Raw genomic sequence first — 21400 nt, forward strand, 5'->3', positions numbered from 1 at the left:
TTTGCAGAGCGGAAAAGCGAGCACAGGAGATTCAATGTATCGACAGATGACGAGTTCAGGGAGGTTTTCACCAGTAAAGCTGCTAGATGGTCTCAAGATTGAATCAGAACATGAAGCTCTTCAGTTGGCAGATAGAGTAGAAGCTTCAATGTACACATGGAGACGCAAAGCTTGTCTCCACAATTCCAAGTCTTCGTGGAATATGGTGAAAGATCTAATGTCAAATACAGAGAGATCAGACAAGAACTATGCTTTGGCAGAGAGAGCAGAGTCTTTGCTTTTCTGTTTGAAACAACGGTACCCAGAGTTGTCTCAGACATCATTGGATATATGCAAGATCCATTACAACAAGGTAAGAACACACAAACAAAAGTGGCTTAATTCATATCATTGATTTTTGTGATTAAAAAACAGTTTTTGATATATTTATTTTTGTGGTTTGCTGCAGGATGTTGGAAAAGCTGTGTTAGAGAGCTATTCAAGAGTTCTTGAAGGTTTAGCTTTTAACATAGTTGCTTGGATTGATGATGTTCTCTATGTAGACAAAACAGTGAGAGGAGAAGAGGAATTATAATTACATACTTGAATTTCTTCTTGTCTCCCTCTAGCAGCTCCATTGTAAATTACTGAATTAGGTAAAACCGACATATCTTCTTATTTCTCTTCAAGTCAAGTAGTCAACCATGACGTCTTCCACTAGTTCATTTAGTATCAACTCGCTAATCTCAAAGCCAATCCACTCAACCTCACATCTGGTGTCTAACCAGCTCTTGGGTTTATCCATGTCTTCTCTAACTCTATCGTCCAACAACCAAGGGAGTTGCATTGGCAAGAGACGACAATAAACATTTTCTTGTACCTCGCTAACGATGCTTTCCACGCTAGAGGCAGCCAAGGCTTGGGTTCTGGGTTCAACAAAGGAAACCTATTGAGGAAACCTGCAGAATTCGAAGAGAACTTCGTTGATGCTGTCGAAGAGGAGGTCATGGTCTACACAAAGCTTGTTTGGATATAATGGTATGTTGCTGATTATTGCCGGACAAAGAAGCTGGTCAGAGTAATCTGTTATCAGATACAGCTCTTCCCAATTTGAGTCTATTGCATCCAACACCTCTTTTACGTACTTAAACAATGCTTCTTTGTCATCCATACCACGGTTCTCTTCTTGCAATTGGTTACGCGGAGGTTGTTGTATCTTTGCTTCACCTGAGTATTGTCAAAGATGAGTCAATGTTAGTGCATACCTCTTGAAGAGTTCAAGAATATAAGCCCAGTAAGCATTAATTGGATCTTCTTTCTATACTTCTTGCTGGATTTATTTCATATTCAATGAATAGTGGCTGGGATGGTGATGAGGACACAGAGAGATGAGACAGTAGTGTCTGTTAAAAGGAAACAGAAGCAACCAAATAAGTTTATAGCAGTACTTCTCTGTCATGATCAAAATTTGCATAGAATAAAAATGAACTTGCCTCTTCCAAGATTCCACCCTCATGAGCTTCAACTTTTGACATCTCATCAACAATCTCATCTCCTTCTATCGGTGAAGCAGAGTCTATCTCTTTGATAGTTAAGGAATTATCTGCAGCAGAGTCGCAAAGAATCATTGGATAAAAATAATAACGTATTGTATCTCTAAAAAATGGGAGAAAATGTAAACTACCTGCAACTGTTTCAGAGTTCATGAAATCGTCTGAAGTAGAAGATCTCGATAGCACGGTTGAATTCTTGTCCCATACTCTTCCTGGGCTGCTGAAAGGAGACGAATCCTCGGGAAGGGATAATACGATCCTACTTTGATTTCCTACCATCTCAGAGAGATGTTTCTCGTTGTCGTAGTGTTCTTGATGATGAGATCTCTGTCGAGATATCGAAGTCATGCGCTCGAGAAAGAAATGATCTTTGGTTGACAAACTCTTCTGAAAGCTTTTCTTCGTTTCCAGCAATCTGCGGTGGTCGTGCCGCGGTTTCTCTTTTCTGATTGCATGTTTCAGCTTCCTCATGATGTCAGAGAGAAACAAATGCAAAATCTTGGCTTTGTGTCTTATCATCAAACGAGAATCGCCTTCAGATATGCTACGTTCATCTTCTTGTGCTGACCTCTTCTTCCTCCTCCTGAGAAGACCAGATATCCAGCCTAAATGATGATGATCTCTCTCTTGTCTTTTCGAGCAAAGCTTTTCTTCCACATGGCTGCTTTCCATTGACATTTCAGATATTGGCACTGAAAACCAGTTCCGATATGCAACACTCTTATGATTTTTAAAGCTTTACAATCTCAGATCTTTTAAAAAACAAACCCAACAAAATATTTAAAACCCAAAACTTTTTGACGATGAGACTTTAGTTTACTAAGAAACAGAGTAAATTCTTCAGCAAGAAACTGATTTGATCATTGTATCCATCGTTATTGTTTATAGAACAAATCTAAATACAAAATCTACTGTTATTTAACATTTTCTTCTACCTATTTAATATTCTAGCAGGATAACGTATTATTGATTCTTGTATTATAATCAAATTTTGTTGAAAGTATTTCAAACTTTAGTATTCAAAACTCCAAAAAAAAAAGAAATAATTTATGATTCTTTGTATTAGAGTGAAAAAAAAAAAAAAAAAAAAAAAAACTTGGAGATAATCTAACATTGGTAAGAAGAATCTAGTTTAGATTGGATAATGATGAAATCAAGTAACTCCTTATTTTAAATATACAGATTTCTTTGATTTTTAATTAAAAAAGCACCATATTTGTCTAATGTATTTATTTGATTTTTTAATTGAAAAGATCCATATTGGCTATCCTAACTTTTTGTTGGATATTTTTTTCTTAATTACTTATTTGATGAACCTGGTCATACCTTTCTGGTCCAATTTATTGAAAAAAAAATAGTTGTGAAATTTTGAATGAGAAAATCTTTAAACATAGTGATAATTTATTACTATAAAGAACATGCTTTTAAATATGATCCAATTATCTGTTTCCATGTCATATTTTTTTCCCCCTCATGTCATCATAACTTATAACATTAAAGTTTAAGAAATAGAAGTCACTAAATTTTATGAGATATAAACTCACTAAATTTTACAATATAATACCATACTGATAAAGATTGTGCTATACTGTATTATAGAGTCACAGCTGTGAAAATCTATCCAATTAATATCATCTTAATCATGCTTTAGCCTTTAGATATAGAAACAGAGGAGCGTAGCTCTTACTACCTCGATTTCAGTTAATAATTATGGGGTTACCGAACTTCCTCTTTGTCCTCCTTGCTGTCCTCAGAATTCTTTCAGTTTCCTTCTCTGCGTCCCATTCGAATTTAGCTCCTGAAGTGATCATACATAGTTTCAAAACACAGCTTTGTAATTTAACATGTGAACATCTTGTTACTTTTATCTACCACAAGATAGAATTATATATGAGTTCTCCATTGGTTCGAGAAGGATCATGTTAAGGAATCAAGTATACACCATTCATAGAAACAAATAGTGCTATTAATATTTGAAAAGAGATTACCTTTATTGACTTTTTTTAGTAAATGCATTAGTGGGATATTCATTCATAGAAATAATATAATTACCTCATTTTTAACAAACGCTATTGGAAAATCAAAAGGTTTTCAAAATTTTGGAAAAAAATGATAAGGAATGTCTTGAACTATCTGTAAACGCATTAGTGGATAATCATTTAGATGTTAGGGCCACTATTCATTTATTACAATAAGGCCCATACAAATACCGGGCCATAATTCTAATGAGGGCCCAATATCAATAAGGCCCATATTGAAGCAGCAGCGCTTTGTGGGGTGAGAGCAGAGCAGACATCATCCTCTCTTCTTCTCCACCGGTCTAATCTATAATTTATCCACCCAACTCGCCGTCGTCTCTCTGTCTATGAGCTTTGCTTTTCTCTGTCCGGTTAAATAGCTGTTTAAGTAATCAGAGAAGCTCAATTCTGTAGTATTTCTATCTATGATCCTAAGGCGGAAGCAGCCTTTACTTTTCTGAGGTACAGAGGTTCTTCGATTTCTATAATGGGAATGTATAGCTGCGACGCAGTAGTGTTGTTGAGCTTCGGCTTGAAATGTCCATTAGTTGTTATTGCAAGCCATAGGCATCGGATCCCATTACTTGTAGAATCTCCTCGTCAAATTAGTTGCAAATGTAGTAGTGCCGCCCTTGGCGAGGTTGTGGTAGTAGTAGACAAGGAGGAGGATACAGAACAACGAACCCCTCGGTTTAATCCCATTCTGAATCTGACAGATGAACAAGATGAGGCAATTACTCGGATTCCTATCAAGATGTCAAAACGTTGCCAAGCGCTTATGAGGCAGATTATATGCTTCTCCAGCGAAAAGGGGAGCTTTTGTGATTTGTTGGCTGCTTGGGTCAGGAGGATGAGCCCCATCAGAGCTGACTGGCTTTCTCTTCTTAAAGAGTTGAAGAATCTTGACTCTCCCTTCTATATCAATGTACTTTTTTCTCTTTCCTCCTTCCCTACTCCTGTTCTTGTCTTGTTGGTTTTGACTTTTATATCTGTTTTCATTGTCTGTGTTAAGTTTTTGAATCACTCAATCTTGTTACTGTAGGTGGCTGAATTTTCGCTGCTTGAAGATTCCTTTGAAGCGAATGCCCGTGACTATACGAAGATCATCCATTACTATGGGAAACTTAACCAAGTGGAAGAAGCTGAAAGAACTCTTCTTGCCATGAAAAACCGAGGCTTTCTCATTGATCAGGTTACCCTTACTGCTATGGTTCAGTTGTACAGCAAGGCAGGCTATCATAAACTGGCTGAAGATACCTTCAACGACATCAAATTGCTTGGGGAACCACTAGATTATCGATCCTATGGTTCCATGATTATGGCCTACATTAGAGCTGGTGCGCCCGAGAAAGGAGACGCCTTACTCAGAGATATGGATTCCCAAGAAATCTGTGCGGGAAGAGAGGTTTACAAGGCACTGTTGAGAGCCTACTCTATGGGTGGAGACGCACAAGGAGCCAAGCGGGTTTTTGATGCTGTTCAAATCGCCGGGATCACTCCTGATGTAAAGCTATGCGGACTGCTCATTAACGCATACAGTGTCTTGGGACAGAGCCAGAATGCGCGTTTGGCATTTGAGAATATGAGCATAGCGGGAATCAAAGCTACTGATAAGTGCGTGGCTCTTGTATTGGCTGCATATGAGAAGGAAGAAAAGCTATATGAAGCATTAGGGTTCTTGGTTGAGCTTGAGAAAGACTCTATAATGGTTGAGAAAGAAGCTTCTGCTGTGTTGGCTCGGTGGTTTAAGAAGCTTGGTGTTGTTGAAGAAGTTGAATTACTTCTCAGGGAGTTTTCATCTAGCCAGTCTAAGCATGCGTGAACCGAGATGCAAGCTTTCTTGTTTCTATGATGAGAGCCTGCACTGCGTGCTGTTTCGTCTGGCCACCAAAACAGCATATGGTTTTTCTTATTTGCATTTTGAAGATTTTGTACGTGTATATATATATATATATATATTATACATGTAGCTGTCACAATAAGGAAACAAGTTGAATCTGAAAACATATTCGCCCTCTAGTACTGCCTTTTTCGACCTCTAAATCAACCCACTTGGAAATGTGAGGACTTTCACGGTTGCTGTCAATGACAGGCTGATTGGTTATCAACTCCAACAGAACAATTCCAAAGCTATAAATGTCGCTCTGTTTGGTTAAACGGTTTGAGTTAAAGTACCTGTATTATCATCAAGTGACTCAGTACTATATAACACCTTTGAGTCCATTAAAAGTTATGAGATGGTTTCTTACGTGTCATGCAGGTATGGATTTCTTCCAGGCTTGACATAAATCTTATTTGACTCTTGTATGTCAGGGTTGGTTGGGGAGGATCTAGACAGCCCGAAATCTGCTAATTTTGCTTCAAAGTTTTCGTCTAGTAGGATATTTGTTGGCTTAACATATCTGTGAAGGATTCGCAACTCGCTATACAAATACTCTAGACCTGTCAAAAGCCAGGTCCTCAAGTACCATGATATCTGCATAGATGAAGGAGTGAGTGCTCCCAACGAGGAAGCAGCAAAGAAAGTAAGGATAAGGAAAGAACATGTGAATGTGAAGTCCAAAAGCAATGGGAGTGAAGCAGACTCATCAAGTCCATGTCTTCCTCCACATGAGTATATGTGTCCTATAACGTTGGTTAGGATTCGAACCCTGCAGCGTTGGAACTATATATACTCCACAATAAGCTTTGTTAACTAAACGCATATTCGATTTTTTTTTGGGGGGTCAAATGTGATGTAGGAGATAATGGGAGATCCGCATGTGGCAGCTGATGGATTCACATACGAGGCAGAGACATTCAGAGAGTATCTAAGGACAACAGGAGGGAAAAAGAAGTCGCCAAAGACAGGCGAGCCCCTTGAGAATCACAAACTCATTCCAAATCACACTCTTCGTATAGTCATTAGGGACTGGCTGGAGAAGCACCCTAATTATAGTCGTGATTAAACCATAATCTTTATCTATAAGAGAAAAACAACAAGTCGAGATTATGCTGTGAAAATGATAATAACTTAAATGTATGAATTGTTAGGGAGTATGAGAGCGAGCGAATAGCGAAAATTGAATAGCGTTATCCGCGCGAGTGGGCGGGAGAGAAACGATCCGATCCGATCCGATCCGATCCTATCCCCGCGATTCAACTAACTTACTGGTAAACTTACCAAATCTATAGGCTTATGTGGGCCTTCATATGGGCCCGTTTATTCATTCAGCAAGCACACTACATGACCCACCCCGAGGCGAAGAAGAAGATCTGACCACCCGTTTACTCTAAAAGCTCCGTGACGTGTCGTAACCTGAATCGTTAACTCCACGATATCCCCCAAATTTGTTTTTTGACAGGCCTCCTCCCCCACTTTGCCATTGTTCTTCTTCTTCATCTTCCTCCCCCACTTTGCCATTGCCAACCCATAGTTTAAGGGATTCACATACGGAGCTTTATCAAGAATGTCTTCGACCCACCTAAGCTTCTGTATTGGTGCGTTTTGCACTTTTGTCTTAGTAATATTTCCCGTAGCGTAGACAATACAGGTTTCAAAGCCTTGTTCTTCAAATTCAAGGAGAATATCTAAGAATCTTGAGTCGCAGCTCATCACCACCATTACTTCCGGAGGCTGCGACTGTTTTGCCCATTCGTAGAGCTCCTGTACAATTCTCTCATCCGCAACTTGTGAATCCTTTTCATACACTCTTCCGTCTTCACGAACTACACATTCAAACTCGACACCTGATAACTCTAGCCTGTTGATAATTTCTTGGGGAAACGATTCCTTCTCAGCATAGGCTTTTATAGAAACTATCTCTCCACTAAAACCATGATTTCTCAAGCCTGATTCTATGGCCTCACGAGATCTAAGGGGATCAAACCCGTTATCAAACTTTACGCTCTCCATGTCCCAGCGGACAGTAATACGTGCCATTTCAGATCCCAAAGTACCCTATGAGAGTAAAAAGTGAAATCTTTTAGACTTTTAATAACAAAATGTAAACTCAAAAACTAAGAACAGAGCGATATCTAAAAAACTAACACAAATATGATGTAAAAATCTACAATAGTCAGATTAGAATTGAGAATCTAAGGGTTGGGATATTTTCCGCCAAAATTGAAGATAAAGATTACGCCCAATTTAACCCTAAGCGATTACTCCATGGAAAAACCAAGAACCCTAACAAATGACGAAGACGTGACAGAGGAAAAGAAGAACAAGTCGCATCACATATTCAAGAAACCCTAATCGGAAATCAAATCAACATTCAATCACGCAAATCAACATCGGAAATCAAAATCGATGGAGATACCATAACATACCGAGAAATTTGAGTATCTCTCTGTGTCCCCTGGTTCTCTGATTCGAAACGTAGATGTAGCTTGGTGAGGAAGCGAACCAAAGCTCTCTGAGGGAGCGAGAGAGAGAGAGAGAGAGAGAGAGAGAGAGAGAGTGAGAGAGAGAGAAGAGAGAGAAGAGGGAAAAAACGAAGATGTAGCTTGGTGAGGAAGCGAAGCAAAGCTCTCTGAGGGAGAGAGAGAGAGAAGAGAGAGAAGAGGGAAAAAAACTAATTATAAAGAGAAAAACATAACGGGAGCCTCTTTTGTGGTTTACATGCCTTCCACTAAACCGGTCGAGACGAACTGAACCAAAATAGTATTTAAACCGGAATTGCTTTTAACTTTGGCTTTTTATGTTTTTGTCCTTTTGTTTAACCGTTTCGATTTAATGAGAATGTGCTAATAAACAAAACTTGACATCTTATCTTTTAATATTTTAGGGGTCATTTATAAATGTTATAAGTTTTATTTTGTTTACTTTATAATGTAAATTTAATTTAAATACGCTGACGCCGCTTACTTTTTTGATTTTTGAATTTATTACTAATTGTAATATATATATATATATATATATATATATTTTTTTTTTTTTGCAACCAGTATATATAAACTGTATTCTTTTACGTACTTAAACACTGCTTCTTTGTCAGAGAGATGTTTCTCGTTGATGATGAGATCTCTGCCGACATTTCGAAGTCATGCGCTCGAGAAAGAAATGATCTTTGGTTGACAAACTCTTCTGAAAGCTTTTCTTCTTCTCCAGCAATCTGTGGTGGTCTTGCCGCCGTTTCTCTTTTCTGATTGCATGTTTCAGCTTCCTCATGATCTCGGAGAGAAACAAATGCAAAATCTTGGCTTTGTGTCTTATCATCAAACGAGAATCGTCTTCAGATATGCTGTGTTCCTCTTCTTGTGCTGACCTCTTCTTCCTCCTCCTGAGAAAACCATATATCCAGCCTAAATGATAATGATCTCTCTTTGTCTTTTCGAGCAAAGCTTTTCTTTCACATGGCTGCTTTCCATTGACATTTCAGATATTGGCACTGAAGAACCAGTTCCGATATGCAACACTCTTATGATTTATATAGCTTTACAATCTCAGATCTTTTTTAAGAAAGTAACAGAAAGTAACAGAGATGTGAAAGCTTGTTGCATATCTTTTAACTAAAATACCCAACAAAATATTTAAAACCCAAAACTTTTTAACGATGAGACTTTAGTTTACTAAGAAACAGAGGAAATTCTTCAGCAAGAAAACTGATTTGATCATTGTATCCAACGTTATTGTTTATACTTTATAGAACAAATCTAAATACAAAATCTACCGTTTTTTAACATTTTCTTTTACCTATTTAATATTCTAGCAGGATAACGTATTATTGATTCTTGTTTTATAATCAAATTTGGTTGAAAGTATTTCAAACTTTAGTATCAATCTGATCTCAAGTAATCTATTCAAAATTCCAAAAAAGAAATAATATATGATTCTTTGTATTAGAGTGAAAAAAGAAGAAGTTGGAAATAATCTAACATTGGTAAGAAGAATCTAGTTTAGATTGGATAATGATGAAATCAAGTAACTTTTTATTTTAAATATACATATTTCTTTGATTTTTAATTAAAAAGCACCATATTTGTGTAATGTATTTATTTGATTTTTTAATTCAAAAGATACAAATTGGCTATCCTAAATTTTTGTTGGATATTTTTCTTAATTACTTATTTGATGAACCTGGTCATACCTTTCTGGTCCAATTTATTGAAACAAATTACTTTTGAAATTTTGAATGAGAAAATCCTTAAACATAGTGATTATTACTGTAAAGAACATGCTTTTAAATATGATTCAGTTATCTGTTTCCATGTCATATTCCCCCCCCCTCATGTCATCATAACTTATAACAGTAAAATCTAAGAAATAGAACTCAATAAATTTTATGAGATATAAAAGCACTAAATTTTTACAAAATAATACCATACTGATAAAGATTGTGCTATACTGAGAATTCAATAAAATTTTAGAGTCACAGCTGTGAAAATCTATCCAATTAATATCATCTTAAGCCTTTAGATATCGAAACAGAGGAGCGTAGCTATTACTCCTAACTTACCTCGATTTCAGTTAATAATGATAGGGTTACCGAACTTCCTCTTTGTCCTCCTTGCTGTCCTCAGAATTCTTTCAGTTTCCTTCTCTGCGTCCCATTCGAATTTAGCTCCTGAAGTAATCATACATAGTTCCAAAACACAGCTCTTTACTTTAACATGTGGACATCTTGTTACTTTAATCTACCACAAGATAGAATTACGAGTTCTCCATTGGTTCGAGAAGGATCATGTTAAGGAATTTTCATACCTTTGGTGTTCCCGTCGATCAAGCATGAAAAGCCTCCATCGATATCTTCATCTGAATCTATGATAACACTGCATTGTTCAAACTGCATGAAATAAATTGCACATTGCTTAGATTTTGAGCAAGTTAAAACGCTTGTTCTATGATAGCTGACCAATGAAAAAATCCAGCCCAATACCTGCGTTCCAGTGCCTTCTGATTTTACTGACTTTCCTGCTGCTCTTTTCTTGAACATACTCTGTTTTGGTTTCACCGTCTTCCAAGATCCCACTTGTATCTCTGGGGATAAATATGTTTTCACAGCTCTGGCTGGTGCGTTAGATGGACTGTGAATGCAAGATGAGCATGGTTGTAACTATTTTTGGCATAAAAAAGGGTACAAGTAGCATATAGCTTGTTTGACTTACTTTCTGGGAAGCTGCGGTTGTTTTGTTTTCAGTGTAGTATTACAATAGGAATTGCTCTGCAATTTATTTTTCATGTGTTAGTGACAGCTGAGCATATAAACAAAATGGAATTTCGAAGAGTGGAAATGTTTACTGTAATAGAGTTTATTACCTTGATTGCTGGGCCGCGCTGATCTGGCAAGTTTTCCTTAGCCTGTTGTTTAACAAAAGCCACATTAATTGCTGGAATTTTCAACCTAGATAGCAATGACATGGAAAGCAAAAGACTCTCACTTGTGGTGCTGTTGGAACCTGAACTCTTGCCTCAGGCATCTTTAAGCTCCCTAAAACCTACAAGAGATTTTGGTGGTAGGATTCAAAGCATACATGTGTTTTAATTTAATTCTAAAAGGTCGAGAATTTAGAGTTACCTTGGCTGCTGGACCGCGCTGCTCAGGCAGGTTTTCCTTAGCCTGAGGTTTAATAAAGGTTACATTAATTGCTGAAATTTATAGCTAATAGAGCATAGACATGGAAAGAACGAGAAACGACCTGCACTTGTGGGGCTGTTGGAACCTGAACCCTTGGCTCAGACATCTTCAAACTAGCCAAGACCTATAAGAGTGTTGGTAGTGAGAATTAAAGCATTACATGTTCACAAGTCTGAAGATTTATGACAATCCGATATGACTCACAGGCTCTGCTAAGATTTATAAAAATGCATACTCATTTTTCTTTACAACACTGATGTTGTTACCTGAATCTCTCTGGTGAACGTGTGACAGAGTTCCCTTTGTATTCTCTGCATAGCGGAATCTACTTGCTCTGGGATAGCTGTTAGCATCAGAGAGATATTCTGTAGCTTCTCCTGATTGGGATCTTTGCTGAATTCCTCTAAAATAGATTTAACACCTCCAACAAGACTAGCTTTAGCATCTGCTTGATCCTTCATCTGCTTGCCAATTATTTATGTATTTTAATAAGTTAATCCATTTGCACAAGGTCGATAAAGAAACAAGTAAAAAATGCAAATATTTGCTTTTACCAGCTGCTGTAGTGAAGTGTCTTGGAGAATCAACTTTTGCTGTAAGCGTTCAGCTGCAATAAACAGAAGAAACCATAAATCTAGCTAAGTATCTATTTAGACCTTCACATGGAGTATTGAGAAATTAAGAGTCATTCTTCATGGTGTGATCAAACGGTCAAGTGAAATGGTCTTCAACAAACTGATAAATCTATTGGAGCAAACAATGTCAATCTGTAAAATTGCTCTTGTCAATATCACGTTCCTAAAGGAGTAAGATCAGCTTTTAACGGCCCAGCTAACAAATCCTGTTTGGCTAAACCAATGAGAATCCAAGGGAATACACTATCCTAAACCCCCTAGTCTGGTTGTAGCCTATGTGTGGTTACTATATACTTTGAGAACAGAGCAAATTTGGCACATTCAAATATTTGTGTACATAAAATGAGACAATCATAGAACTCACTTTCGAGAAATACTTCTTTAGTTCCTCTGTTGGCCTGCATGATGTCACACTGAATTGAATCTAACATCATTCCAAACCTGCTCAAAGAAGTTTCCATCATCCCGAACCGTTGCTCAAGTTCTTCACTGATCTGAGCTGCAAAGTGACAAATGAAGAAAAGTTGGATCAAATTAGGAGCCAAGCCACCCCAGAGAACATAATCCCACGCTAGTTTTTTTGAATTCAGAAAGAGGCCAAACTTACATTTATTAGACTCACCAACTGAAGCAGAACTCCACCTTCTAGTAAGACCGCTGGAAGGTCTCGATGCTGCCAACTGACTATCATCTCGTCTATGATTATGATTGATTGGGGGTAAGCAACTGACCTTCTTCAAAGAATAGTCTCGTTCCTGAGAACTAAATCTCTGTAGCAGCACAAAAGTGTAATCAATTTAATTAACATTGGAGATAACTCAAGTAGTCGTCACATGAAGGAAGTTTAGGTTAAGTAGCTAAACCTGATCGTTGAGGTCTTCGAAAGAAGTCTGAGTCATCTGAGAAAAGCCACAACCACGCTGAGACGAAGGTCCCTGAGAGAAGGACTGCTGTGACTGCTGTGATCGAAGCTGCTGAGATGCTTGTGGTTCAGCTGATCTCCTACTATATAGATGATGATACGCAACCAACACAGGCAGATACAATTCCAAAGAGAAAACGTAATCAGTAGCCAAATCAATTAACCTCGTCTCCAGTCACAAATCAGATCCGAAACAACAATAGCGGATAATCCCAGAATAAATTTTAAAAACCCTAAACCATGAAAATCGATCAAATCAAAGTTCGCTGATGTGAAATTGTTCGCGTGGAAGAGAAAGAGAAGAGATAGAAGCGAAATCGAACCTTAAAATAGGAGGAAAAACAGATATCGATTTCAGATCGCAGGCTTTGTTCATATTCATCTTCATCATAGAGCAGACGAGGACGCAGCTCTTGTTCAAAATTTCACGATAGTGTGATCAATCGATTATGAACTTTAAGCTAGAGAGAGAGAGAGAGAGAGAGAGAGAGAGAGAGAGAACTCGAACCCAATTTTGAATTTTAAAAAGATCGATGGAGTCTAGAGAGAGAGAGAGAGTGTGTGTTGAGGAAAATATATATATATTTTTTTCTTTTTTTGTTGTTGTTGTTTGATCTGGGCACTAATACCAGTTACCCGTATTCGACCCGTTACTCGGCTCGTACCCGTCCCGTATTCGACCCGTTACTCGGCTCGTACCCGTCCCGAAAAAAGGTACTCGCAGCTTTAAAGTCGAGTAAAAGGTATTATAATTTTATTACCCGTGAGTAAGGGACGAGTATAGGGTATTAGTTTAGTTTTCAATACCTGTCCCGTTACTCGTCCCTTTACCCGTTTTGTTACCCGACCCATAAATACCCTTTAATATTTTGTATTATTATTATTTATTATTAATTTATAAATATATAATAGAGTTAAAGTTAAAACCTAAGTTCAACTTAGTCCAACTGGAATGATATATACGATGCCCAATTGAATTAATATTTTATTTTTGTTTTTTAAGTTTGTAATTTTCTAATTTTTGGACCTATATGTTGCATACATTTATGATTTTTCTTTTTCGGATTTTGGAATATGAAATTATTATTACGATTATTGACAATTTTTTTATCGGATATTCATTTATCCAGGTAAGGGTAAAGGGTCGGGTATTTAAAGGGTCAACTATTTTTTTTCGGATACCCGTTTTTCTGGATACTCGTTATTTAAGGATCGAGTACGAGTAAATTTTTTCTGTTACCCGTTAGAGTCGGATCGGGTAAAGGATATAAGAAAATTCAAAGGTACTCGTCCCGTGCCCAACCCTAGTTGTTGTTGGTGTTGTGGTAAAAGAGACGATTTTAGAGGTGATGAAGCCCATGGACTGTGTATAAACGGCCCATCTCAAAGACTTGTATAAAAAAAAAAAAAAACGTATGTAACAACAAATTCGAAAGTGACATGCCTAAAATAACAAAAACTTAAAATTGAACGCTGCCATGCCAATCACTATTTTGTTGTACTGGATGTGACATGCCAAGTGATGTTTGTACACACACACACCACACACTAAATGCATTACAAAAACGTTAACAACCAAAAATACTGCATATTCTTTGATATTTCCATATTCAGTTTACGACTGTATTACATATACTAATAACCCAAAAAAAAACTTATAGTAAAACAAATAAGTTTTACAACATCAATCCAGTAATTTATGCCCCAACTTTTTCCAGTTGGAAAAAAACATAAAAATTGACTAGTTAAATTTCTTTAGTCACCTTGACTTGTCGATTCTAGAACATTCTGGCCTCTTATTTATTAGATTTAAAACCGGCAGTGAGGTCAACAATTTATAAAACAAACTTGATGTATAAGTAGTAGAAGTGTCAACGAAATTTCTCCGCATAAAAACATTTATTTCCGACATTTAATCACAGAAACTTAATGTCCAAGACCGTGTGAAGGACCCCAATTATCCATCTACACTAGGATTCCCGGAGACTTAAGATATAAGTGTAAAGTGTTCTCAACTGCTCTCGCTTGATTTAAATAATCTGACCCAAAGCCATTGACCGAGAAATTAACACGTAAATAGTCCGAAACCACCTTGCAATTTTCTTGCAAAGGGATAGAAAAAAAGAGATAGATACTCTTATATACCTTGAGAAGTCCCTCTCTCCTCGCACTATATATACTATCATGCATTACTAATAGCGATTTCCTTTCTCACACACCTTCCTTCCTTCATAAGAACTAAGAATCAAAGAAACAAACAAACAAACCCTAAATAGTATATAAGAAAGAAACCATGGGAGACGATATTATGTTGCGGTGAATCAAGATGTTCGAGAAAGTAAATCAACTTTGTTATGGGCTTTGAAGACTCTTCAAGTCAACAAGATTTTCCTTCTTCACGTTCATCTTCCATTTTCCTTGACCACTTCTTGTAAGTATTTTTTATACGTTCTCTCTACGTTAGGTTTTGCAGTTTTTATTTTATTTTCTTGGGGCTGTCGAGAAACTTTGATTAGGGATTGTGTAACGTCAATCAAGCTTGTTTTAGATAATATATATGATATATTTTGTTACAAATATTAGATGAGATTCTGGATGGTGCTGATTTTTATACGGATAATATATACACATCTGAAAAATACGTCTGTAAACAAAACATATTTCTGCAGATACATAAAACATATTTTTTTTCTTCTTACCAACGTATTTCTAGAGACTTTGAAACAAAGATGTGCTGATATCAAATTCCCTAGAACATAATACATATGATGCCAAAATATTTATAGTATAATTAAACATAGAAGTAATTTAATAAAGTCATGAAACAATCAACATCCTAACTTTTTAAACTTCAAATTACAACAAAAACAAATTAGACCAAATTTATTCTACCTACTTCTATAACGAATTAGACTTTTGGGCGTATACGGCTCTACCCATATGTAGTAGTTAAGTCACACATCATGATTTTTACTCTGTTTTAAACTGGTCTTTTTGTTTGTGTATTTTCAGCAAGTGGTCTTACACAAGGGGAGATCGATGCAATCCAAGATTTAGAACTCAAGACTTCATACCGTAGCCTTTACAAGTACCGTGATATCTGCATAAAAAATAGGGTGAGTTCTCTTTTTGATTCTGATATACTCGTGTAGCGATAACAGTGTTAATCCAAGCAGAAAAAAATCAACACCAGAGATGAGGCAGTATGACTAATCTATGTATCGTCAATAGGTTTTATTTGTTTAGATATAGCTTAACATAAATAATTCTACGCTGATGCAGGTTAAGGAAGAAGATGTGGACATATCAGTGATCTCAAGATATGATGTGGGTGAAGGTATTGTGGAACTCATCTATGAAAACAATATCAAGAAGCTCGTTGTGGGAGCAGCAGCTGATCCTCACTACTCCAGGCAAGGATAGCTCGGAAACCAAATCAATAACTCAAAGATCCAGAACATGGATATTTTTTTTTTTTTAAAAGAAGATTTTTCTAATGAATCAGTCCATGTAATGGAAACTAGAAAGACGAGTGGGTAAAGCAAACACGCTAACCTCTTGTTTGATAATGCAGGGGAATGGGTATCACATCAAGAAAAGCAGAGTATGTGCTTCAACATGCACCTCAGAGCTGTAACATGTGGTTCATCTGCAAGGGGAAACTCATCGAGACAAGGTAAGCTTGAGGAATATACTTGTGTGTGTTTATATTAAGAAGTGTAGAGCTTAACATAAGAGTTTTAATGTGTAAAACAGAGAAGGAAGTTTCGACCTTGGGAATCCATCAGAATCATTCTCAGAATTCTCAACTTCAGCGGAGAAACCAAGCAAAGGAAGAAGAAGGGATGAAGATGAAGCCGAGTCACCTAAAGAACAACAACCAGTAAGTACAAAGACTGAATAAAAGCCTAAATAAAACATCCACTTTAGTGTAAAGATGGAGAATTGAGAATCATGTGAAACAGGGTTGGATACTGGAAAACGAGGAAGCAGCAAAGAAAGTAAGGATAAGGAAAGAACCTGTGAATGTGAAGTCGAAAAGCAATGGGAGTGAAGCAGACTCATCAAGTCCATGTCTTCCTCCACATGAGTATATGTGTCCTATAACGTTGGTTAGGATTCGAACCCTGCAGCGTTGGAACTATATATAATCCACAATAAGCTTTGTTAACTAAACGCATATTCGATTTTTTTTTGGGGGGTCAAATGTGATGTAGGAGATAATGGGAGATCCGCATGTGGCAGCTGATGGATTCACATACGAGGCAGAGACATTCAGAGAGTATCTAAGGACAACAGGAGGGAAAAAGAAGTCGCCGAAGACAGGCGAGCCCCTTGAGAATCACAAACTCATTCCAAATCACACTCTTCGTATAGTCATTAGGGAGTGGCTGGAGAAGCACCCTAATTATAGTCGTGATTAAAAACCATTATCTTCGTATAGTCATTAGGGAGTGGTTTTTTCTATACATTGTTTATACAACCAAAACCAAAGTAAAGAGCTAGTAGAGAAGGAGTGGATAAGGACTGACAAGGAGTACAATGTCTTAAGACAAAACATTAGCATCCCATCGACTCTTAGAGCATATGCATCAGTAGAAACTAGAAACTATACAAATTTCTCAGATATATTATTTCAATATAATTTAATTTTTGGTTTTAAATTAAAATTATAAAGAGTAAAACAAAATCAATAAAATAGTGACATGTAGAGAGGTTCTCATATGTTCTCATATGATAATCGTTTCTCTCATCTCTCTCCACCTTTTTATTATTTTTATTATTGCTTACAAACTGGATGAAAAACTCCCATGGCAGATGGTTGTCTTCTACCTCTTTTCTACTTCTTTACTTAGCCTTTCTTCCGGTAATATCGCGCCTGCTCGTGGAAAAAAGATAAAACATGTGATGAAATAAATTAAGGCGAAAGATAATAATTATACGGGAGTTTCACTTTACCGTACCACTTTTCAAAAATACTCTCTCTCTCTTCGGCGTAACTTAATAAAAAAGTTACTTATAAAATCTTATAACAAGGTGTAAAAACTTTTAAAATACACTGGAATCGAGCATCAAGAAATACATTCGAAACCTTCTAAAAGGTTTTAAAGGTAAGAGAAGCATTTTTAAAAGAGGCATACTAAAAAAAAACATTTCTCACAAGGATAAATATATTAACACAACAAGTATTCTCTATTTTTGGCTAGGAAGGATGCTTACATTATGTAAATGTTCTCCACTCTTGAGGTGGGTGGTGAAATTTTCAATGCCTTGGAGAGTAACACCGCATTGCTCACAACGCAAGGCAGATTCACCCGTTTCACTACTCCTGTCTTCTAGTCCCCCTGATGATTCCATATCATCATCTTTAAAAGAAATAATTCAGAAACATGTAATTATATCTAAAGACGGTACTGTTGTGAGAGAGAAGACATATACCTACCTGCCAGTAAACTTGCCAGTAAGCATTCCCAGATGGAAGTGGAAGTGGAAGCGGAGGGGGCTTCTGGAGATAGTGACCGAACAATGTTGTATTCATACTCATGTAGCACGTCAAGAGTACGGGAGAAATTTGCCCTAGTAGATATGAGCATTACATTAGCCGGAGGTGGATTCGCCCAGATCCAATAAAGCATAGTTGCCGTAATGTCAACGATATCTGTTTCAGAAACTTAAAAAGACTTCAAAAAAAAAAAAGAGAAACACTATGTAACCAATTCAATTTGGATGTTGAAAGACATAAGTGGGTAAAGGATTACTAACCACGGGGGACGTGATAAATACCGATTCCAGAGGAATAGACTTCTTTCAAGAAGTTGGGAGGGACGTCTGTTAGTATGCCAATGGCAGTGATGGTGAGAGGACCAGCGTAGCCTAATTTCTCCTCCAACGCCCGTTTTATACACGGACGGAACCGACCTACATCAACGTCATCGGGAAGCGGACACCTGTTTATGTCCCACCAGACCTGAGTTGGTGCAACACCCTCCGCCCCTGCCCCTGCCTCTGCCTCCGCCTCTGCCCCTGCCTCTGCCTCTGCCTCCGCCCCTGCCTCCGCCCCTGCCTCTGCCACCGCCTCTGCCACCGCCCCTGCCTCTGCCACCGCCTCCGCCCCTGACTCCGCCCCTGCCTCTGCCACCGCCTCCGCTTCTGCCTTCGCCGCTGCCTTCATGCAGGACATTAAAACCTTAAAAAAAAAAAAAAAATCAACTCAAATTTAAAATTTGGAAAACTTAGGTCTTAATAAATCAATATGGACGGAAGGTTAGATGACCCACCTCTCTCGCTTCTTATCGAATCTGAGACGCCAGAGAGAACGATGGAACCTGTATATATCCGCAATCGGCAATCGGATCGTTTAAATCTTTTCACTCTTTTCGGATGTAACCGACGATGATACTTTATTGTTGGTTTTACATGGGCCGATAACGTGGCCCATTAGTTGTAATGACTTTTGTAATTGCACGTCCTCTGTAACCGATGGCCCATTAATTACTCTTTTGTATGATATTCACGTACGTTATGGAGTAATCATTTACGGTAAAACTTTAATTTAAGGTTTATAGTATAATTAACGCAAAGAAAGTAAGGATAAGGAAAGAACATGTGAATGTGAAGTCCAAAAGCAATGGGAGTGAAGCAGACTCATCAAGTCCATGTCTTCCTCCACATGAGTATATGTGTCCTATAACGTTGGTTAGGATTCGAACCCTGCAGCGTTGGAACTATATATATATATAGTTCTTTTTCTTTCTGCTTTTTCCATTGTTCTCGACTTCTTCTTCGTCAGGCTAATCTAATTTTTAACTGGTCGTCGCCTCGTCGGTCATAAAGTTTGGATTTATAAACAGAGGTAACAAATCATATTTCTCACTAGTAGCAAGCCAAAGGCTCTCTACACATTTCTCCTTTTTTTCCCCCTAATTTTCTCCGTTACTTCGTCAAAGCTTTCCTCGTCACTAACCCTAAATTTATCTTGCCTTCGATTTCGGATTCTTATCTTATTAAAAAAAAATATATATATATATATATATTTTTTAATTCTCTGAGTTGACATTTAATTTTAATACTATAATCGAGAATGTCTTTTTGATGAATGTATCCTTTGAATTTAGTTTTTAAAAATAATTGTTGGAAATTTGTCTTTTTACGGTAAGAAATGGTCTTGCCTTGCGAATGTAGTAGTAGTACTAGTAAGTGTAGACATACATCTAAAGAGAAAGTCACGGATACTCGCTCTGATGTTAATCTCTTTGACTCTTTAGATCTTATCTTTCTTTCTCTCATAAACAAATACGTTACTACGAAATATACTAAGTCTAATTTACTAATAAGAAAATGGTCGGAAACATCTTCGTAATTAGTTGGTAAATGGGAGGACCAATACATATACACACTCATGATGTCTCTGTAATATTTATTAATAACAAAAAGATAGTTTTCGTTTGTTTGTATTATCCTCTTTGTTTTGGAAAAGATAGAATTTTGTCCTCTGCCTGCGTAATCAAATCAATCAATATAGAGAAAATTAAAGTTTGAGAGAGAGAATCAACCATGGCAAAGGCTTTGAATGACGATCCCGTTTATGTTGCAGTCAGCCAAGACGTTGTTGAAAGTAAATCCACTTTGTTATGGGCTTTGAGGACTCTCCGTGTCAAGAAGCTCCACCTTCTTCACGTTCACCAGCTGATTTCCATGACCCCTTCATGTATACCTCCTCCTATGTTCAATTCTCCTTTTTCTATTATCATTTCGTGCCAAGAAACTTTGGTTAGTACTACTGTATTTATCGAACATGTCATATTATTTGTTATTATATTTCTCTGGTTTGGTTACACTTATCAAGCATCTCTGATGATTATGTTGATAAAAATGATGCAAATGGTTCCAGCGGATTCCAATTCGTGTTTCTTTTATCATTCTTCTGTTTCTTATTTTCATTGGTGATCAAGTTTATATCTTGGTGATTCGAAAGATTCTTTATGTTTCTTAACATTCGTGTTCGTAGGAAGTAAGGTTTGGGATATAAATGGTTGTAGATCGGTGTCTGTATTTGTGTTTTATGTGTTTGCGATGATTATATACCAAGCCACTCGATGATTTTCCTGGTTAATGAGGAAGATCAATCTTACGTTCTTGAATGAACTTATACATGCTGCTATGTGAGTTTTCCTTCTTTTCTTTTCCTTATCTTGTTTGTTCTTTTGTTTCATTGTTTGTGCATTCCAGCAACTGGGCTTGAACAAAGTGAGATCCATGCAATCCAGGAGTCGGAACAAGCAAGTATAAGTGAGAGCCTTCTCAAGTACCATGATATCTGCATAGATGAAGGAGTGAGTGCTCCCAACTGATTAATACAGTAGCCTGTCACAACAAGGAAACAAGTTGAATCTGAAAACTTATTCGCGTGGTTCATTCATTTTTCTTACAACAACAATTTCCATTAGAATATATAAGAGTTGAGAGGAAGTTTACAATGCATTCATCTGGAATATTATAGAATTGTCTATATATTGCAGGTTATTGAACAAGATGTGGATATGTCATATCTTTCAGCAAATAATGTGGGGGAATGGATTGTGGAACTTATCTGTCAAAACAATATCAAAAAGCTTATCCTGGGAGCAACTGCTGATTCCCATTACTCCGAGTACGTATATCTTCAGAATTGTTCTGCGTCTCCAGAACAACGCAGTGTGAATAATACGTAGATGTTTACTCTAATTACGTATCT

At 37.1% G+C, this 21400-nt stretch overlaps 7 protein-coding genes and 1 long non-coding RNA gene across 13 annotated transcripts in view; 4 read left to right on the forward strand and 4 right to left on the reverse strand.

Annotated features, from left to right (window-relative positions):
* LOC104738625 (rop guanine nucleotide exchange factor 2) overlaps positions 1-1302 on the forward strand; it is a 7574-nt gene extending 6272 nt beyond the window's left edge. Inside the window, exons 6-7 of the mRNA XM_010458788.2 lie at positions 8-352; positions 449-1302. Coding sequence (XP_010457090.1) covers positions 8-352; positions 449-574 — 471 coding nt within the window. The 3' untranslated portion in view covers positions 575-1302. The remainder of the gene's footprint in view (positions 1-7; positions 353-448) is intronic.
* LOC104738624 lies at positions 906-3326 on the reverse strand. The gene is made up of 5 exons (XM_019235780.1): positions 3223-3326; positions 1664-2224; positions 1473-1582; positions 1304-1382; positions 906-1206 (listed from the first exon to the last, which is right to left on the reverse strand). The coding sequence occupies exons 2-5, from the start codon at positions 2208-2210 to the stop codon at positions 926-928; spliced, it is 1017 nt and encodes a 338-aa protein (XP_019091325.1). The 5' UTR covers positions 2211-2224; positions 3223-3326; the 3' UTR covers positions 906-925.
* LOC104738623 (pentatricopeptide repeat-containing protein At1g01970-like) lies at positions 3832-5569 on the forward strand. Its single transcript, XM_010458785.2, has 2 exons — positions 3832-4475; positions 4593-5569. Exons 1-2 carry the CDS (start codon positions 4038-4040, stop codon positions 5370-5372), a joined length of 1218 nt encoding a protein of 405 aa, XP_010457087.1. The 5' UTR covers positions 3832-4037; the 3' UTR covers positions 5373-5569.
* On the reverse strand, positions 5314-5844 carry LOC104738622. Its single transcript, XR_759800.1, has 2 exons — positions 5800-5844; positions 5314-5725 (listed from the first exon to the last, which is right to left on the reverse strand). It is a non-coding gene; the product is annotated as an uncharacterized LOC104738622 (long non-coding RNA).
* LOC104738626 (protein PAIR1) lies at positions 8522-13196 on the reverse strand. 3 transcript variants are annotated; one of them, XM_010458789.1, is made up of 15 exons: positions 12990-13196; positions 12608-12749; positions 12352-12514; positions 12109-12243; positions 11664-11716; positions 11376-11570; positions 11171-11233; positions 11050-11091; positions 10913-10969; positions 10791-10832; positions 10640-10695; positions 10411-10558; positions 10236-10317; positions 9991-10098; positions 8522-8814 (listed from the first exon to the last, which is right to left on the reverse strand). In XM_010458789.1, the coding sequence occupies exons 1-14, from the start codon at positions 13055-13057 to the stop codon at positions 9998-10000; spliced, it is 1347 nt and encodes a 448-aa protein (XP_010457091.1). In that variant the 5' UTR covers positions 13058-13196; the 3' UTR covers positions 8522-8814; positions 9991-9997. The 3 variants fall into 3 exon arrangements, with proteins under 3 accessions (XP_010457091.1, XP_019091328.1, XP_010457092.1); XM_019235783.1 differs by lacking the exon at positions 8522-8814 and having other exon boundaries at positions 9790-10098; XM_010458790.2 differs by lacking the exon at positions 8522-8814 and having other exon boundaries at positions 9998-10098; positions 12608-12746.
* Positions 13200-17440, forward strand: LOC104743097 (U-box domain-containing protein 54). Its single transcript, XM_010464216.1, has 9 exons — positions 13200-13223; positions 13299-13380; positions 14951-15097; positions 15679-15782; positions 15949-16079; positions 16241-16342; positions 16423-16549; positions 16632-16778; positions 16884-17440. Exons 1-9 carry the CDS (start codon positions 13200-13202, stop codon positions 17088-17090), a joined length of 1071 nt encoding a protein of 356 aa, XP_010462518.1. The 3' UTR covers positions 17091-17440.
* LOC104738627 lies at positions 17357-19028 on the reverse strand. 3 transcript variants are annotated; one of them, XM_019235786.1, is made up of 5 exons: positions 18945-19028; positions 18430-18853; positions 18110-18325; positions 17887-17999; positions 17357-17545 (listed from the first exon to the last, which is right to left on the reverse strand). In XM_019235786.1, exons 2-5 carry the CDS (start codon positions 18845-18847, stop codon positions 17519-17521), a joined length of 774 nt encoding a protein of 257 aa, XP_019091331.1. In that variant the 5' UTR covers positions 18848-18853; positions 18945-19028; the 3' UTR covers positions 17357-17518. The 3 variants fall into 3 exon arrangements, with proteins under 3 accessions (XP_019091331.1, XP_019091330.1, XP_010457094.2); XM_019235785.1 differs by having other exon boundaries at positions 17887-18011; XM_010458792.2 differs by having other exon boundaries at positions 17887-18032.
* LOC104738628 (U-box domain-containing protein 56-like) overlaps positions 19429-21400 on the forward strand; it is a 4653-nt gene continuing 2681 nt past the window's right edge. The window contains exons 1-4 of one of the 2 annotated variants that reach the window (XM_010458795.2): positions 19429-19519; positions 20261-20436; positions 20896-20999; positions 21186-21316. In XM_010458795.2, the coding sequence (XP_010457097.1) occupies positions 20298-20436; positions 20896-20999; positions 21186-21316 (374 nt within the window). In that variant the 5' untranslated portion in view covers positions 19429-19519; positions 20261-20297. Of the gene's footprint in view, positions 19520-20115; positions 20437-20895; positions 21000-21185; positions 21317-21400 lie in introns of those variants that run through there. The other variant, XM_010458793.1, reaches the window with a different exon arrangement.

Source organism: Camelina sativa, chromosome 14, assembly GCF_000633955.1.
Source record: "Camelina sativa cultivar DH55 chromosome 14, Cs, whole genome shotgun sequence".
In the NCBI taxonomy this organism is placed as follows: Eukaryota; Viridiplantae; Streptophyta; class Magnoliopsida; order Brassicales; family Brassicaceae; genus Camelina; species Camelina sativa.

Excerpts from the sequence above, each read along its gene's own strand:
- LOC104738624 (XM_019235780.1), bottom strand. The coding sequence starts at position 2,210 with ATGTCAATGGAAAGCAGCCATGTGGAAGAAAAGCTTTGCTCGAAAAGA. Across the intron at positions 1,583-1,663 it reads GAACTCTGAAACAGTTGCAG|ATAATTCCTTAACTATCAAA; the intron begins GTAGTTTACATT and ends ACTCTGCTGCAG. Across the intron at positions 1,207-1,303 it reads TGAAATAAATCCAGCAAGAA|GTGAAGCAAAGATACAACAA; the intron begins GTATAGAAAGAA and ends GACAATACTCAG.
- LOC104738623 (XM_010458785.2), top strand. The coding sequence starts at position 4,038 with ATGGGAATGTATAGCTGCGACGCAGTAGTGTTGTTGAGCTTCGGCTTG. Across the intron at positions 4,476-4,592 it reads ACTCTCCCTTCTATATCAAT|GTGGCTGAATTTTCGCTGCT; the intron begins GTACTTTTTTCT and ends TTGTTACTGTAG.
- LOC104738626 (XM_010458789.1), bottom strand. The coding sequence starts at position 13,057 with ATGATGAAGATGAATATGAACAAAGCCTGCGATCTGAAATCGATATCT. Across the intron at positions 11,717-12,108 it reads TAAAGAAGTATTTCTCGAAA|CTGAACGCTTACAGCAAAAG; the intron begins GTGAGTTCTATG and ends TGTTTATTGCAG. Across the intron at positions 10,696-10,790 it reads AGCGCGGCCCAGCAATCAAG|AGCAATTCCTATTGTAATAC; the intron begins GTAATAAACTCT and ends AATAAATTGCAG.
- LOC104743097 (XM_010464216.1), top strand. The coding sequence starts at position 13,200 with ATGGAGTCTAGAGAGAGAGAGAGA. Across the intron at positions 13,224-13,298 it reads AGTCTAGAGAGAGAGAGAGA|TTACCCGTATTCGACCCGTT; the intron begins GTGTGTGTTGAG and ends CACTAATACCAG. Across the intron at positions 16,550-16,631 it reads CACCTAAAGAACAACAACCA|GGTTGGATACTGGAAAACGA; the intron begins GTAAGTACAAAG and ends CATGTGAAACAG.
- LOC104738627 (XM_010458792.2), bottom strand. The coding sequence starts at position 18,847 with ATGTCCTGCATGAAGGCAGCGGCGAAGGCAGAAGCGGAGGCGGTGGCA. Across the intron at positions 18,033-18,109 it reads ACTGGCAAGTTTACTGGCAG|ATGATGATATGGAATCATCA; the intron begins GTAGGTATATGT and ends TTTCTTTTAAAG. Across the intron at positions 17,546-17,886 it reads GTGGAGAACATTTACATAAT|GCGCGATATTACCGGAAGAA; the intron begins GTAAGCATCCTT and ends TTCCACGAGCAG.